This window comes from Triplophysa dalaica, chromosome 13 (assembly GCF_015846415.1).
Source record: "Triplophysa dalaica isolate WHDGS20190420 chromosome 13, ASM1584641v1, whole genome shotgun sequence".
Classification (NCBI taxonomy): domain Eukaryota; kingdom Metazoa; phylum Chordata; class Actinopteri; order Cypriniformes; family Nemacheilidae; genus Triplophysa; species Triplophysa dalaica.
This window is the reverse complement of record NC_079554.1, coordinates 22279832-22297826: the sequence shown is the minus strand read 5'-3', so window position 1 is coordinate 22297826 and position 17995 is coordinate 22279832. Positions and strand designations below refer to the sequence as shown.

The 17995-nt window shown below is 38.6% G+C and overlaps 1 protein-coding gene across 2 annotated transcripts in view; it reads left to right on the top strand.

The window, feature by feature from the left end:
* Positions 1–17995, top strand: part of disp1 (dispatched homolog 1 (Drosophila)) — a 37048-nt gene that overhangs the window by 5906 nt on the left and 13147 nt on the right. Inside the window, exons 1-2 of one of the 2 annotated variants that reach the window (XM_056765242.1) lie at positions 14147–14316; positions 17315–17853. In XM_056765242.1, the coding sequence (XP_056621220.1) occupies positions 17357–17853 (497 nt within the window). In that variant the 5' untranslated portion in view covers positions 14147–14316; positions 17315–17356. Of the gene's footprint in view, positions 1–14146; positions 14317–17314; positions 17854–17995 lie in introns of those variants that run through there. The other variant, XM_056765244.1, reaches the window with a different exon arrangement.

Below are 17995 nucleotides of genomic sequence, written 5' to 3'. Positions count from 1 at the left end.
GTGTTTGTGTGTTTGCGTGTGTGTGTGTTTTTTGCGTGTGTGTTTGCATGTGTGTGAGTATGCGCGTGCTTGTGTGTGTGTGTGTGTTTTTGCGTGCTTGCATGTGTTTGTTGTGTGGGTGTTTGTAAGTATGTGAGTGTTTGCGTGTGTGTATTTGTGTGTGTTTGTACGTGTGTTTGCATGTGTGTGTTTGTGTGTGCGTGCGTGCGTGTATGTTCCTGTGTTTGTTTGTGTGTGTATGTTTGTGCGCGCGTGTGTTTGCGTGTGTGTGCGAGTATGTGTGTGTGTGTTTGTGCTTGCGTGTATGTTCCTGTGTTTGTGTGTGTATGCTTGTGCATATGTGTGTTTGCGTGTGCTGTGTTTGTGTGCGAGTGTGTGTGTGTGTTGAATCATTTTTATTCTGAGTGGAGTTTAAGGGATTATGTCCTGGACATTTTTAACAAACGCTCTATAGAAAATGCAGGCAAATCATTTTAATATTGTTTAAAAAAATGTTTGTTTGACCTTTTGGTTCTTTTCACAGTCCTCAGTAATGTTAAAAAAATGTGCTGTGCTAAACGTGAGTCTGAAAATGTCATGATGTACATCTTGTACAGTAGTGGCCAAAAGTGATGCCCAACTTTGGAAAACTGATATATATTAAAGATGTTTTGGGGATTTTTATGCAGATTGTGTATAGTTGTGTTTGGAGTGTGAACTGAAGGTCGGATTTAGAATGTAAGAATTGAAGGAGATTTATTGAGTGTAGACTCATAATAATGAATGCTTTAGTTAAAAACAAGAAAATATTCATAACTGATGAAACTCTATTCTGTGTTTGCTTTAGTTACTCTTTTTTGTGTATTCACTTTTTTTGTGTGTTACACTGTAGTCTGTCTTTTTTCCTAATAATTTGACCCCATAAATATCTTTAAAGTTTTTTTCCTATTTTGTACCACCTCATATTATTTCATTAAAACCAATATTGTACAAATACACCCTTCAGTCATCACTTTTGGCCACTGCTGCACATGTCACATTTGTCATTATCTACATTTTTTCAGAATCAAATCAAATTAAACAATGTTTATTGTGCTTAATTAGAGAATGGGTATTTGTATGCATGTTGATGGCGTGTCTTCTTGAGTTTTTGAATCCAACAAGCTCTTTAAGGATTCAACAAACACTCTGATGCGCTCATGTTTGGCAAGCGGAGGCGAGACTGACCTCACTTTGTCTGACATTTGTGTGGATCGTCCTGTGAGACCACACCGAATGCTGAATCACTATTCAAATACACAACTTCCTTGACATCCGCTCACTAACAAGACTCTGTTCTGGATTGTTGTGTGCAGATTGGATGATTGTAGGAAAGCAGATGAGATGAGCAGACTTAAGAAAGAAAGGAGGATTTCTAACTTGGTTTATATTTGGAATCCACAAAATATGTTGCTTAAAGTAAAAAAAAAGTTTTTTGCAAGAGATATTCTAATAACATTTTGGGTTCTGCTTCTCAATAACCCAAATCTTAATGACCCAGAATTTCTATATCAGTTTGTTTTTCAGGGATGTAAAGATTCATGATACTGATCTCCTAATACAATTCATTCACCGTTTATTTCTTCAAAAGGAGTTGAGGCAAATTAGAAATGAACAACTGCCCTTTTATAATTTCTCAAACGATACACATTTCTTTGTAAAACAAAAATATATTTTATGTCAAATAACAAAACTAAACTGCAATTTTAAAACAATACCAAATAAAATAAAATATGAATAACAAAAAGTCTCTTTAATAAATAAACAAACTAAGACTTGTAAATCGTTCCATTCCTAATGTTCAAGTAACTTGTATAACACAACATGCAAGGCTTTGACATTTCTCTGTTGGCTTTTTCACGAGCGTGACGTAAGCTCACAGCTTCACCTTGATTTCAATAAAGTGATTCGGTTTTGCTTTTGGTGAACAAAATTTTGACCTTTTGTTGCTCGGACTTCCTCCAGGTTTGACTTTAAATGTCATTTAGAGTGACTGTGTACCAATGAAGGGAATTTATGAGGTGAATCAGTTCTGATGTGAATAAAGGCTGTTTGTTCACTCACAAGCAGCTGCTTGAACACGTTATTCCTCATTCTGACTTACTGTCATCAGTACCTGGAGCTTGTGAAGTTGAGCAGAAGTGTCATACCGAACAGTATCAGAGTATTCTGAAGTGTGTTTGTGCCCTTTTGTGCGTTCGTCAGAGAATTATTTGGAATCATGTTTTTACCAAATCTCCAAACACATCCGACATGTCGAGACCCCAAATCCTGCGGCTTCCTGTGAGATTTATTAAGGTCAGATGGAGCGTTTTCACCTGATCCCATAATCTTGAATTAGACGTATTGAAAAAGTCAAATGTTACTCTCAAGTGTGTCAAAATTCTAAGAATGACATCATTTTACTCTGTTGTTACAGTTAAGAATAAGAGTGGTTCATAAAGGTTCCTAGGTGTTATGATAAAAACACTGTGTAATAAATAAAATGTAAAATCTTTTCTCTATATAGCCTACAGCTGTGAGTGTAATAGGATGCGATTCAGCAGCTTAATTATTTAAATTAACGGTTCAAACTGAATTAAAAGTCTATGAAACCAAAACATGGATACATATTTGTAATATTTTTTGCACATAGTGCGAATTTGGAAACTGCAATTTTTAATTGTTGCATCTCTGTCGCCATCTGTGTTGAAAAATGAAATTGCAGCTTACTTAATGTATTTATCTTTTAATTGGGTTGAAGTCAACTGAAGTAACATTTCCCACATTTCCCACCCTATTGGCCGATTCAGAGTTCAAGGGCGGCCATGTTGTTTTAAAATCATTGTAGTCCTTAATTCACAACATTTAAAGTCCCCGTGAACCGGAAGTTGCGATCGTTTTTACCTCCGTATTCTGACACATTTCCGTGCGAAAAGGAATTTCAAAGGATAAAATGAATAGTGCATTTTTCACTCTGAATTGATTGGGTGTATAAAACAGCTGTTGCATTGATTTTGAAATTAAACTGGCAGCAGACTGACAACTGAAGGGGAGGAGTTAACAGATGCTCCGCCCAGGCCGTCTAGTTTACATTATTTGAAATGGATAGTAATTTTTTTGATTTTAATTGGAGATTATGAAGGTACAGGAATTTTCACCCACATTGATAAAATATTTACTATAAACACTGCAATTTTCATGAAAAAATAAGAATTGTCCTTTTTTAATTTAAGTCAGAACTTAAGAATTCTTAAACTTTATAAAAGTCTCCTACTCTTAACAAAGTCCTACTTCTAACAAATAATGTTTTGACACTTAAGTCAAAGTTTAAGACTACTCTAAAGAGCATTTTTGAGAAGTTTTATACATACGGGCCCAGATGTGTGTGTGTACGTTTCTCAGAGCTCTGTGTTTACCAGGCAAACTTCGATGTCAATCCAAAGAAACAGAACCTGTCTCTGGAATGAGAGAAATGCATGTATTGATCACAGGCTGTGTGTCATCTGGTCAGTTAGAAAGAACGATCACCATAAATCTGAGAAAGAAAGTCAGCCGGGTTTAGTTCGACATCACTCATCATGAGTGAATAATGAAAAGGATTCTCCGCTGTTTTCTTTTATATCCGGTCAGTCCGCTATGATTGAGCGACGGCACGCTGTGACCGCAGGGGATGTGAGTTTCAATCATTCCTTAGTGGAATGTAGGTGATTGAAACGCTCAGATCTTATTTAATGTAAAAAGAATCAAATGAAATGGTTTCTCCGAAGGTAATCGTGTTAAGGAATGAGAGGTCTCATCTGCAGGATATATGACCATCGTGGAAACCGTGTGGGTTTGGTCAGATTTTTCTATGTCTAATGTTAATGGGACTTTGGCTCTCTAATGTAGAGCACATGCTTTCGGTTAGAAAATTCATGTTGGACGCAGTTGAAGGAAAAGAGTGAATATGCAGGAAGAAATGCGTTCATGTAGTTTACATCAACCTGTTTCTTTCAGTAAGATGCATTTGTTGTAATGCAATGTGTGTTTGTGTGTGTAGTTCTTAGGGACAGCTTTAATGCATGTATAATTGTGGTGTATATTAGTTTTGTATAGCAGGTATCTGCATAAACATCACATACATTTAGTTTATTATTTATCTTCAGTGTTATTTATTCAGTGTACAAAAGAAGATATTTTGAAGAACGTTCATGAACAAACAACCCCATACGCTGAACCCCATTGACTTCCAATGTATGAACACAAAACACATTTCTCAAAATATCTTCTTGTGTGTTCCATTGAAGAAGGACTCAACCAGGTTCAAAACAACACGAGGGAGAACACACAATGATTTGTTTTAAGTCAGAAAAACTGAACATCACACCATGTTGCTTTGAATTTTTCCATCATTTCGTGTGTCAGGCCGTTGGTTTGTGGGAACTCGTAAAGCATCCGGCACGGTTCTGTTCTCTTCACTTTGACCCTTTTGAAGGCTGTCAACAGTTCAGGAGTGGGCAGAGGAGCGCCGACCTTTGACCTCTGGCTGTCTGGGGGCCGGCGGTCCGAGAGATGCCATTGTGCAGTGAGAATCTTGAAGTGGGGTTTGAAAACACCGGGAGGTGTGCACAACACTTTTCCCCCCTTTTCCTCCAATTAAAGTCATTTTGATTCACACAAGAGGTCTGCGCTAGTCCAGACTTTATTTCCTAGTTTGTCCAAGTGACTTTACACGTTATTATTAGAATTAAATAGTATTACAAAGAACACTTTTCACGTTTTTGGTTTAGCTAAAGTGTCTGGAAATACAGATCTGTTTTTTAAGGTGTTATTGTTTGGTTTGTGAGTGATAGCAGCAGTGTTGGGTGTAATTAGTTACTGTAATTAAATTACTTTCCTCTTGAAAAAGTAAAGTAAGTGATTACTCTAATTTTATCTATTATTTAATTACAGTTACTTCTGATGTAATTAAACTAAATACTATGTAATATATCTGTGTGCAATAGTGGAATTGACATCAAAATTCAAAGTCTAACTTTAAAATGTCTTATTTTCTAATTTGTAATACTTTGGTCAGTTAATAATATTACTTTCTTTAGTTTTATATTATTTATTTCAATTAATTAAAAGAGCTGTTTCATGTCTATCCTTGAATCATTTAACTAATCGAGGTTGATAAAGGATAAAGAAAGTAATTATTTACTGTAATTAAACTACTTTTCCCTTGAAAAAGTAAAGTAAGGAGTTACTCTAATTTTTGTGTAATTTAATAACAGTTACTTCTGATGTAATGAAACTAAATACTGTGTGTTATATATGTGTGTGCAATAGTGTTATTGACATAAAAATTCAAAGTCTATAGTCCATTGAATATTGAATCCAAAATTTGCGTTTGAAATTTGGCACGTTAAAAAATAAATACGACTTCACGTTGTGTCAATCATATGTACACATCGCCTCTGATAATTTCATTCGTCATAAAAAATTCGGACTGGATTCGATTTTCTGCGTTTTTTGCACCCATAGCAAGCATTTTGAGAGGCGTTTTGTCAATTTAGAGATACTGTAGAAACGATTGACAAATAGGAAAAACGCATATGAAAATTTCGGACTGTATGTGCGAGACCTTAACTTTAAAATCTGTGGTTTAACGTATAATTCTCATATTTTTAATACTTTGGTCAGTTAATAATATTACATTATGTTGTTATATATTATTTATTTTAATTCATTAAAAGTCATTTCATGTCTATCACTTAACTAGTCAAGGTTGATATAGGATAAAGAAAGTCATTAGTAATAAGTAATTAAATACTTTTGGGAGAGAGTCATTTTACTATTGAATATGTAATTAGTAACTAGTTATTCATTACATTTTCAGAGTAACTCGCCCAACACCGGTTAGGAGTATTTCTGACGTCAGGGATGGGTTTTATTAAAGGTAAAGCAATGACTAATAATAACCTTATTCAATTAATAACGCACACAATAGGCGATGAGAGTCGTGGTGTTGGAGAACAGACGGTGGAGATGTCGTCTCTGTGTATCAGCAGCGTTCAGCCGCAGGCGCTCAAACAGCTGTGTTGAAAGTTTAGTAACAGAGTCGATTACAAGCAGCAACTCGGCGTTTCTCCACGAGGATGGGCTTTGATCTTCTGCCGCCGTTAAACTTCAGGATCACTCTGGCGTCAGATAAAACTCCAGATTCTTGTCTTAATGACAGGGCTGAAGTTCCTCGCATATCCCATCATGCTCTGATTTTGTAGGAGCTGTTGCTGTATTAATGACTGGTTTTTGAAACTCCTTGTAAACGTGTTTGGTTTCGTATCAGTTTTGGAGTTGGGACTTTTGGTTGTCGGAAGACCTTGTGTCTGTCCAGTGATTCTGAAAGTTTGATCGATGTGAGGTGTCGTGGTTTGCTTGCGCAAGCTGCTTTGAAATTCCTCTCCCAAATGGAAGACGTGGATTTCTGTCCGGTTTGGTTCCAGGAAGGAGATCGGAGGCCTCTGACCTTTCATGACAAAGAACGTCTTCTCATCCTAACACCCGGAGCTGGGAAGAGCAAATATTTAGTGGGTCCCGCAACAATGAGCCGTCACTAACTGTGCTTCATTCCCGAAGTCCTTTGAGCTCCCCGGAACGGGGCGGAAAACTGAAACGCAAGCACACGCTGAGAGTCATTATTGACGTTTCCTTTGCCCTGCTTCATTACGCACGCTAGATTTTTCTTTTCATCATTGAAAAAGCGTGCTCGGGGTCCCTCCTATAAATCTTTGAGGCGGATATTAGCTCTTTGGAAACTGTTTGGAAAACTACTTAAAGCTCATTACACTGTGAAATATTCACTTCTGTCGTCTCGGACCTTAACACTGACTCGATTGTCTGACACTCCGTCGCAGTTTTTATGGCTTCTATGCTTAAAACGTCTCTCCGTCTCAATTCTTTTGCATGTTAAGGACTCATTCTGGACAACAGTACATCGGGTGAATGTCAAGATCTAATGCCGACATCAAATTTTTCGAATAAGCAAACAGACAGAAGATGATTTACTGGAATGTAAAAATCTCACGGATTTCACAGATGCACTTTTTATTCGTAGACTTCAGAGGTTAAATTCCCATTCACACAGATTTCCACCACGTTTGACAAACGTCTTGTCACTTTTACTTTCACGTTTAGCTCTAGTTCTCGAAATTGAGTTTGCACAGAACAGTTTGGGAGGAGGTTTTTGCCTCAGAATTTTTCCTTCCCTTTATCTTTGTTTTATTCCTCCAAAATACCTTTTAAAAGCGCTTAGGAAAGTGTCCGTGTAGCGTCCCGTGAGACGTGCGCTATCAGACGGACTCATGTTGTCACTGACGGTAATATAGTTTACTATCTCGGTGGAGAATGTGTTTTAGGCTCCTTTCAGTTTACAACACAAATCATCGAGCGCATACACATTATCATCTAACAAATCTGAATCTGGCAGGAGCTTATGCATTTCTCGGTTTTAGAGTTGGGCGATATCAATATTCTAGCCGAAAGCGCTGCACACACCAGGTTTATTGTAAGAGAAAAAACTTGGTTTTGCAAAGACCCTCGACTGCCCATATAAACGTAGAGAGAAACGGAAAAGAGCTTTAAAGGGACAGTTCACCCGAAAATGAAAATGTTGTCCTCATTTATTCACCCACTGATTGTTCCAAACCTGAATCAATGTCTTTGTTCTGCTGAACACAAAGGAAGGTATTTGTAAGAATGTCAGTAACCAAACAGATTGACCCCATTGACTGCCATAGTAGGGAAAATAAATATTATGGGAGTCAATGGGGGATGATTACTTACATTTTTCAAAATATCTTCCTTGTGTTCAGCAGTACAACAAACATTTTAAAGGTTTGGAAATTTGACAAGTTTTCACTTTTGGGTGAACTGTCCCTTTAAGATGGCCATTATATGAGTCATATGGATTCTATATTTTCTCTGGATATTCTTCTCATGCGTAAGTGACAGTTTTGTATTGGTTGCAGGTATGAGAGCAGCTGGTTTTTATGTCTTGATACCTGATCTTTTCTTTTGAGAAGCAGAGGGTTTAACATACAGAAAGACCCGGACCTCTCCTGTCTGAGCCTCTATTGATGTGTCAGTCCTGCCACAGTATCACTTTTCTTGCTTTATTCATCATTACTCTCAAAGGCAGTGTGAGGAAAATCTTTTCACGTCGAATATATATAGCTACAGATTCTTTTTATGTGAGTTACAATCTGGTGTGCTTATGTTGCATGCTTCATGTTGTATGAGGATGCTTCTCGTAAATAACATGAAATCTCTTCGTACTCGATTCACGCACACATGAACACATTGTGCAGCGTATGAAACATTTGTTAGTGTGACAGACAAGTACGCACACATGTATGTAATATTTATAGAATACACTTGTCTAAGCACATTCATCATGACTGTGTCTGTCTGCTGGTACCCACACGCTAATGTTTCTCTTGGCCATTCTCAACAAAGCTCGCTACTTTTCTGCAGACCGACAGAGAAACCCGAAAACTTTTGATAAAATTAGGAACAAAGTCCATTTTATGGAGGTTGATATTTTTGTACAAGACGCCTGTCCATGCTTTTACTCACAACTTCAAGTCAACAGGAAACAGTGTTTGCAGAGTAAAACTGTATTTGATCCATCACTTGAGTTGATTGGGAGATAAAACAAGGTCTTAATGTGACTGTAGGGATTGGTGATGTCAGGAGGAGGCAAAGCAAATAATTGCATTGATGACTAATTTGATTTTGTTTGTCCATTGGACTAATGTGCATTGATTTATTCAAACACAATATGTTTACTTTAGATTTTTCTTTTGACAATATTGTAAATGTGTGCTTGGTTTTATTCTGCATTTGTATCCTCAGATGGAATACTTAATGTGATTTGAGATAATCCGTTGAATACTTCACACAATGCACTGTTGTTTTAGTATAATTGAGAACATCACTATATTTTTTAAAGTTATTAGTTTGACAGGCACGTTTGCTTTCGCTGCCATATAATGGCCACATGTGGTCCGAGCAGCGGTTCAGATGTTTCAGGGGTGGAGATTTGCTGAATATTGAACAATCCAACATCAATGTTTCAAAATGTGTGTATGTGAGTGTTTGTGTGCGTGTGCGTGTGTTTTTTGTGTGTTTGTAAGTGTGTGTGCGTGTGTTTGATTGCGCGTGTGTTTGTGTCCTCAAACCTGGTGATCTCACAACAAAGAGATCATAATATGGCATAAAACATTCAATATAACTACAGCTAATGAAGGACTTTATAAATAATGTAATAAACACTATCTAAACTATTATGAACAACAGTCTTTAAATTCTTTTTTTAATCCATGTAGTTTTTTTCTACAGACAGTCTGTTTTTCCTTTAACACATTTATAACGCTGCAGAGCCGTTCAAAATAAGATCAATGAAAGCCTCATGTGGCGATTAAATAAGCAAAAGGCAGTTATCCTCATATATTATGAGTTAAAATCTTGATGTTAAACTTAAATGTCCACATTTGAAGTCCTGAAGGTGTATGAAATGTAGATGGTTTGTGTATAACACACACACAAAGTAATAAAATATGCGTCAAATTCTTCTGTTGTTGAGTTATTTTCACATTTTTAATGCGGGCAGCAGCTGTTGCTTCATGACAATCATTGGAAACATGACACAGGGGGGACGCCAGCGGAGCCCTTATAGCATGTGTCTGTTCATTAAAACACACTCACACACACACACACCGGGGCCGCTGAGTGAAATCATGCAGGGCGAGGTGATTTGGTTTGTGTTGGCAGGAAGGCGGCGGGATGAAGACCAGGCTGTAGAGTCGTGGGCGTAACCGAGTGGCTACAGCTGAAATCTATCACACGCTTATGATTTTTGTGCGGTTTTGTGGTCATTTATCACAAATGTTCTTATAATTTTTTGTTGTGTTTTTGTGGTGGTCTTTTACTAATGTTTATGTTTAAAGATTGTAACGAGTTAAAGACTTAATGGCTCTTGTGTTTGGAATCCAATTTAATCCAACAGTGTAATGTTGCTGTGGTCATTGTTGTTGTTAATATCAGATTATGACTAATGGATCATCATTTTTTAGTCCGTCTGACTTTTTAAAGAATTAAAAAAGGGATTTTTAAAAGAAAGTTGCAGGATATTCAACAGCATAAGTTTGTTCATTGCTAATTTTTACTTTTTTTTTAAAGGAGCCAGTCTTTGCTGTTTTTGAGGCTTTGATGATTTCTTTCGGGTGTTTAACAATGAATGTTCAAGTTTCTAATAAAAAAACACTTTATATTTCACATATTTCAAATCTATTGTTCACCGCTGTCCCTCTTTTAACAGAACAACTGGATTTCTTCTGGTCTATATAAAGTCCCTCCTTCCGAAACGCTCTGATTGGTAAAGCTGACACAGGTCTGTCGTGATTGGTTTCCCACTTAGAATCTGTATGTGAAGATGTCCCACCCATACCATATCAGCGAGCTTCCGCTTCTCAGGCTGTTGTTATTGGTCGGTGCCCCTCTCAGTACACGTGTATTAATAAACTTTGTCTTTTAGCAATAAACTGTAACAATGGCGTCAACTTCACTTTATCAGTTAAAAACATGCAGATCAATCGAAGTGTAACGGAGGTCTGCTAGTGCACGTGCAAACGTCAATCTTTGTTTGAGATCGCAATTTTATTTCCTAATATGGCGAGGGAAATTACACCAGACCGAATGGCGTCAGATCGGTTATATTAATTAACACTAATAACAGAAGCGTTAGTTTCGCCTTTTTGATATTGGACCTGAGTTGGATAATAAAACAAGCAGATTGATCAGGAGACATTTGCAAGCTGGACCTTAAAGGACATTTAATAGAAGTGTTTTAGAGGTAAGCGCATACACACACAATATCAGTGTATTACACAGAACAGCTTTCACAGCCGATGTTAAAGTCATGAAGCTGTTATTTGACAGTCGGTTATCTTAGATTGTGTGTCACTGAATTATTATGACCATCTGTAGGACTGTGATGAATGTGAAAGAAGTGTAGCTCATAGCACAGTCAAATGTTTACAATCTTTGATCACCAGCGGCTCGTCCTCTTCACTCAGGAACACCTCGCCCATTTGTTGGCGTATTCCTTTGGGCTGAAGTTATTAAAAGCACTCGGAATAGTGACATCATGTACCCAGGAAGTAGAGGGCTGTTGTCTGATCCAGCCGTTGTCTGTAGTCCTTGAAAAGCCAATTCTGTTAAAGACAATATCTCGCTTGGCACTGAACTTTGAGCTTTATCATTTTGCAGATATTATTTATGATCTAACAGCAACATTAAACACTTACTAAAGGGTGAAAAATGCGATCGCGGGGAATGTGGCCTTAAAAATAAAAAGCACGATTATTATTATGAATCTACAGGAGAAACAGCCCAAGTGTTCAACTGCTTGTTTTTCCTTTAAATCATTTATATAAATCATTAGTTTAATTTCAAAATGAGATGTACTATGACTAGACATTCACTTCAATTAATATCAATCAAACTGCAGCTAGTTAGTTTTCATTTAACCCATAAAAAGAAATAAATTAAAACAGAGTTATTTGATTTTGGAAACAAACTCTTCATTTATATTAAATGGTGAAAGCTTGACTGATAAAACACTGAATATACCTTTGAGAGAAAAGCTTAGCTATACTTTATAATTATCATATACGTATTATAACATTCCTTGTGTTTCCTTATGCACTTCCATTGTAGGTGCTTTACTCGTCCTTTTTATACTCCAGGATGAGATAATACGCTTTTTGTGATAATGTTCTTTATCAAATGCTGTTGATACAATTGAACTTGTATTGAACCTGTAACATTCCTAATGTCTGCCGTTGTCTGCGTTGAATGTGGAGTCGATGTGGAGTGTCTCTAGTACAGCTGGAGTACAGCTCTTAGGAAATTAATTGTAAGTCTGTTTAAATCTTTTTTGCATCGAAGTGTTATAGTACAGTAAGGCGTCTGTTTCTCTTCCGTTTGGCCTTGAGACATCATGTCAGAATTCCTCTAGTCCCTGAACCTCCCTCTGTTGGAATCTGACGCCCCTAGAGAAATTTGACATCCCCGCTCCAAAAAGTGTCTGGAAGTCCAGAAGACTGTCTGACGGACGTGCTTCCTTCTGAAGTCCGTTGTGTCACTCTCAACGCCAACAGAGGGAATGAAGGTGGAATTCCAGAGTCGCATGCTATTGGCTGAGCATCAGCCAGATCTCGGATTGACTTTGGATGACGTCCCTCAAAGGCGATCAAACGGGGTGAAATAGACAGTGACCCACCGTTGCGATTCACAATCTATATGAGGAATCAAGGATCAAAACCGCTTTTTACTTTTAACCCATCAGCGCAAGGATGGTCAGACAACCAGGCCATTTTATATAAGGTTAAGTTAAATAATACTCAAGAATGGAGAGTTTTTTTATTCCCTAAATATTTTGTCTGTTCATTGGTTTGCGTGACTTACACCAAACAAAACGTCAATCGAATATAACACATGAGATACGCCAGCACAAGACTTGGTTATAGTCATCATTATCATTGGTTATCATAGAGAGCCGGGACAGCACGCTTTCTCTCTCGCACCTGAGAGCCGTTAGGCAACACTCATGTGAGGAATGTAAATCAAGAACATGGTCCTGGACACGTTCCCAGATTTCACTTCCAGCCAAAATCCCATCCCTCCGTGCTTTTATGGATTTACATTGTTGGATCACAGAATGAAAGCATATGAATGTGCCTTGCGCCTGCCGCATGGCTTGCACCTGCATTTACTTCTTGGTAAACAAGAAAAACTGCAGTTAATGCTCCGTCAATGTCCTTATGATAAGACTAAACGTTTCTTAAAATAGTTTCACTTTGATTTGCATCGTGTGTATAGATCTCGGTTCAGTAAAACACATGTGGGAGGAGTCGTCCATCCCATTTGATAGAGGTGCTGCACACAGATCCAGTCCCCTAAAGGTTCATAATACAGGAGTTTTCATGTGGAAACAAACTGTTACCCAATGAAGTTTAAAAACTGGAAATTTCAGATTTAGTCAACATGTGGTGCTTCATTTCATCTTTAAACATCTCCACCGTCAGTCTCCATCCTGGCCGTCGTGTATGACCCTCGTCCATCTGTGATTTTCTTTTTCTTGTCGTGCCGTGATGTTGGCTGACCTTGTGGGTTTTGATGAACTGTTGGCGATGGATACAGTTAACTGCAGTGCTTTGATTATGGCTTCATGCAGCAACGTTGCTCTCTCTTTGAACGTTTCTTTTCTTTGAAGTTCAGTCTTGGAGTTTCGCTCCCTGTTGATATTTCAGAGATCTCTGCTCTGACCCACCCTGAGATGCACGGCCATGTGGTTCTGGCATATGGTGCGAGCACATTCTTATCCCTTCTTAGAAGCATATTTTTAAACGACACTAAATATTTTGGGTGGGGTTGTCTATTTGGACGGCCATTTGCATTTGGTTGTGGTAATGCTAGAGAGACACCATAGTGTACCAAATATCTATGTTGTATAAAGATTTCCTAAAGATGGTAAGTGACCTTAAAATGAAATAGCCTGTCTTTGATAAAAAGAGAAACTTTCAGAGAAATGTTAATGGTTATAAACTATAAAGGTATCTGTTGGTAACACGATTGGTGAAATGTTACCATAAGAACACCACAAAAATGTACAGGAATACTACGAACAAAACACTACATAAAAGCAAAGGGCATTGTATGGAAATATATGAAGATTTTCGTTCCAAAATGAGATTATTTTATTTTATTTAGACAGTAAATATCAATATCAATCAAACTGCAGTTGCTTTGTTTTGATTTAAGCCATAAAAACAAACAAAAATACAGCAAACTAACAAAATAAAGACCAGATAACATAATAAAAAACGTTATTTTTGAGTCATCTCGTTCTGGAACCAAACTCTTCAAATATATATATTTTTGCTAAAAATGTCAATATATCGAATCAACAAAACTAAAACTTTCTCAGTTCTCTCTCAAAAAAAGAAAATAAATCAAAGTTGTCTACACCACCGCTGTTTAGAATGGAACCGCTGTGATTGGTCAGACGCGGGCTGACGTCATCGATCTCGACGCGTGCTGTGTAGGGGGCGCGCGCGCGGCTGATGGAACGCGTTTGTCGCGTCGACTGAACGAGGATTGAATGTGTTCCGTTGTTCTAGCGAAACGCGTGAAATAACTCGCCGTTTTCAAAAGGATTATATAGTATTTCTCTGTGATTATGGGATGCCGTGAAGCTGATCTTGTTTCTGCAGCTTTTGTGTCCGTTTGGTGAGTTTTGCACGCGCACGTTTGGACGGCTGAGGCGAAGTTTGTCGAGTCGAGGAAAAGTAAATAACGCGGTTTGGAGACGCTGGCGTTCGTCTTTGAGACGATTTGAGGTCGAAACGATCGAGGCTTTTCTTAAAAAAGACCAATTTACATCTTAACGCGACTTATTTTTATCAAGAGACTCGTGGATTGTTGACAGGAGTTCACGAGGAATGGAAATCTGGACTCTGGTGTAACGTTAACTATAGATTTGATAACATCTTCCTTTAGTTTCCTTGTGAAGTTATTCAGCTTCCATTAATCGCCGCATTTGTTTTGATTATAGGACAGAACGTGTGTCTTTACATGCTGCTGTTTGACATGTTTAAAAGAACACATGTGAGAGTTTTGCTTATGTTATATACAGCAGCTCTGCGTATCTGTTCTCAATCTCTCCTGAATTCGTGAACATGTGCTTATAATAAATTCTGCTTGTTTATTTGGTTTGGTTTGTAAATTCTATAGACCCGCCGTGTCTTTTTGACACACTGTGATTGTCAACCCAGATGTAAACTGTAAGGGATATTATGGTAATAAATATTGGTATATGGTAATAAGGATAGGCGGATATAAGTCAACCATTGATGTTCATTTTCCTGAGAAGTGTAAACAGTGTTTCTCTGTGGTGCTTTCAAAACATTTGCTGTTTATTTGAGCATCCTCAGATAGGATCAGTGGTTTAACCAATGGCGTGATCACAGAAGTGATCTTCAGTGTGATGAACTACACCTGTGGTTACTGTACAGTGTACACCTGTACGATGTGGGACTTTAATGATGCATTACAAATATTTGTGTGACTTAAGTGTATGCAAAACGTTTTAGAAATTTTCCATTTGTTTTCACACAGACTTAAGGCTGTGGCATACTTCGTTTCTTTACCGAACGCACAGCCTTGCAAAGTATACTACTTTTGACTCCTGTGCATTAGGACATATTTTAATATATCTCCGGGCCTATAGGGGTCAGGTTTCTTTCAACTACCTTGAATCGATGCTCCCAGGACAGGGTTACCGCCTGGTGGTTACCGATGTAACTAAATTCTGGCGGTACTGTACTGTAAAAGGAAACTATACTCCGGCTTTAAAATGAACCGTAAAGCGTAAGTTATAGTTGTGCGTAGGACCTACGCCGTAGGTTACGTGTCGGTTTTCATCTACACTTCTGCGTCGTTGTCTGCGTCGACAGGCAATGATCACTAGGCACGGCGTGTTACTTGTGTATCCATTACAGGAGATAAAGAAGAATGAGCTCGTTTGAGAGGCATTAGCAGTGATAGCAGCGAGTAAACGGTCACTTTTGTTGCAGCTTGAGATGTTAAATACACATGAACAAATAATTCACTTAGAGAATTCTATCAGAAATGCGTTTGAGTAAACATGATGCAATCGCAGAGTTTTTTGTCCTGAGGGAGGGGTTCGAACAGACCAATCACAGCGCTTGCGTTCCGCGTAGGGTCCCTGTTGAGTTGACCCGTTGTTACATTTTTGGAGGGGTGCGCGTCAGGCTACGGCGTAGGGCATGTGGCTCTGCGTAAGCTACGCCGTAGGTCCTACGCACGGCTATAACTTACGCATAATGATGCACCGATATGTAAATTTTGGCCCATAACCGATAATTCTTTAACATTGGAAGCCGATAACCAATATATTGGCCGACGTTCAGTATCTTAATGTTAATATAAAATTCCCTAAGACTGAAACAAAAGGCAAAAACTGCTTTTATTTGAAAACATTCACTGCAAAAAACAAGGTAACCATTAGTTCTCTTTTCTCCCTGAGAATCACGCATCAAGCTTACTTTACTCTGTTAGTTTACGATTCTTTAACCTTCAAACTTTTCTTGTATATTTAATAAACAAATTATAGATGTTCTTCGAGAGAAATGTTCTCAATAGCCCCAGGTCTAACAGGTCTCATTCAAACAATATGCTTTTGTTCCTGTAATTTACACATTCATAAATACTGTATCTACATACTCTACCTACATCAACGACGTTTTGCTAATATTAGTGAATGATCACGACAGAAAGACCGGACTGTGCTGTATTTTAACTGTGCAGCTGAAGTTTAACCAGAGGAAATGATTTATGATTTATCGGCTATAATATATATATATATATATATTATATCAACTGATACCGACCCCTACTCCATTCCCTTAACTTGACCCTACACTGATAAAAATGTTATACTGTCATCGTTTTGGGCTTTCCTGAATGCAAGAGGCATCCGGTCATTCATAGCATGGCGCGTGTGTTTCCCTTTCCTCAGGGTTCCCTTTTCAGAAGCTCTTTCTTTCCGTCCGGCTGCTGTTTACTGAACGCGGTTGATCTGCAAACACAAGCAGATTTGTTAGTTCATGCAGGTATTTCAGAGACTGTATTTATAGCACACATCAGACAAATAGAGGAATGGCTTGATCCTCTCTTTATACGAAAGGAGATATTGATTTGCGATGCTCGTAGCCCTGACGCTGGTTTTGGTTTTATAAAGGAACATTTGGGATGTACTCTGCACAAAGGTTTTGATGAGCGGTCGCGCTGTATTTCTGGGCAAACTTCCAGTATCACAACCTTGCATTTACCTGGGCAATATGATTGAATGTTTTCAAATGCGTGTCGTGGTAAAATATGCAATGAAACATTGAAAATTGCGCAGGCACTTCACGCACTGCGATCGTTTCCTGGCCATGAGGGTTGAAATTCAAGCGCACCGTGAAACACAGACTCCTCTGCTGTCTGTAATGTGTTTCAACCTGTTCCTCTCAATCAAACAAATCCTTTGAAATCTGCTTTGTTCCTTTGTGTGAATGATGTCATCGAATCAGTCTACAGTCTCAAAACGCATGTTTCTACTTCATATAGTTAAATAATCAAGGACGTTATATTGTATAGGACGCCATTAATGATGCATCATAGGAGGAGGAGTTTAAAATGGATTTATGTTGTGTGTTTGCAGAGTAAAACGCAGCGTGCTGTCGGTCCTTGGGCAGGAAGGACCATGGCCCTCAGCGAGGGCTTTGCTGACCTCGGCCCCCTCAGCAACGGTGGATCCTCTACGGTTGCCAGCCACCCTGTCACAAACACGAGCGCAGACTCTCATCAGGACCAGGAAGTCATGCCGTCCAAAATTCCCGAACCCGTACAGCCTGCTGAGCAACCGGAGCAGGCGCTGTGCAGGCAGAATGGTGCGCTCAGAACGAACGGCACCGCACGTCTGTCTTCGTCTGGTTCCTCATCCTCATCACATGGGACGGATTCACCAAGGTTGGGTGTGCTCCTGCCCAATGCTCTGTCGCCCCCCTGTTGCGTCTGCTGTTCGTTACGTCAGCCCGTCTGTTGCAGCGGGAACCAGCGTGCTTGTGCCCTCTACCCAAACGCCGTGTCCTCTGCGGCGGTTCACGTGGCCTCGTGCAGCGTGCAGGGCATCCCGTGTTTCTGCATGCAGCATCAATGGCAAGAGCACCTTCAGAATCAACCCAACATGGCCACACTGAGGTAGGCGACGATTATTAACTTCCTTGAAATGATTTTTAAGTAAATCGTAGGTTGGACATGGCGTAAGAGTACAGGTACAAAGTGATGATCTTTGTAGACTTTTCTTCAGAAGTATGACTGTTACTTTATCTAAACCCAGAGA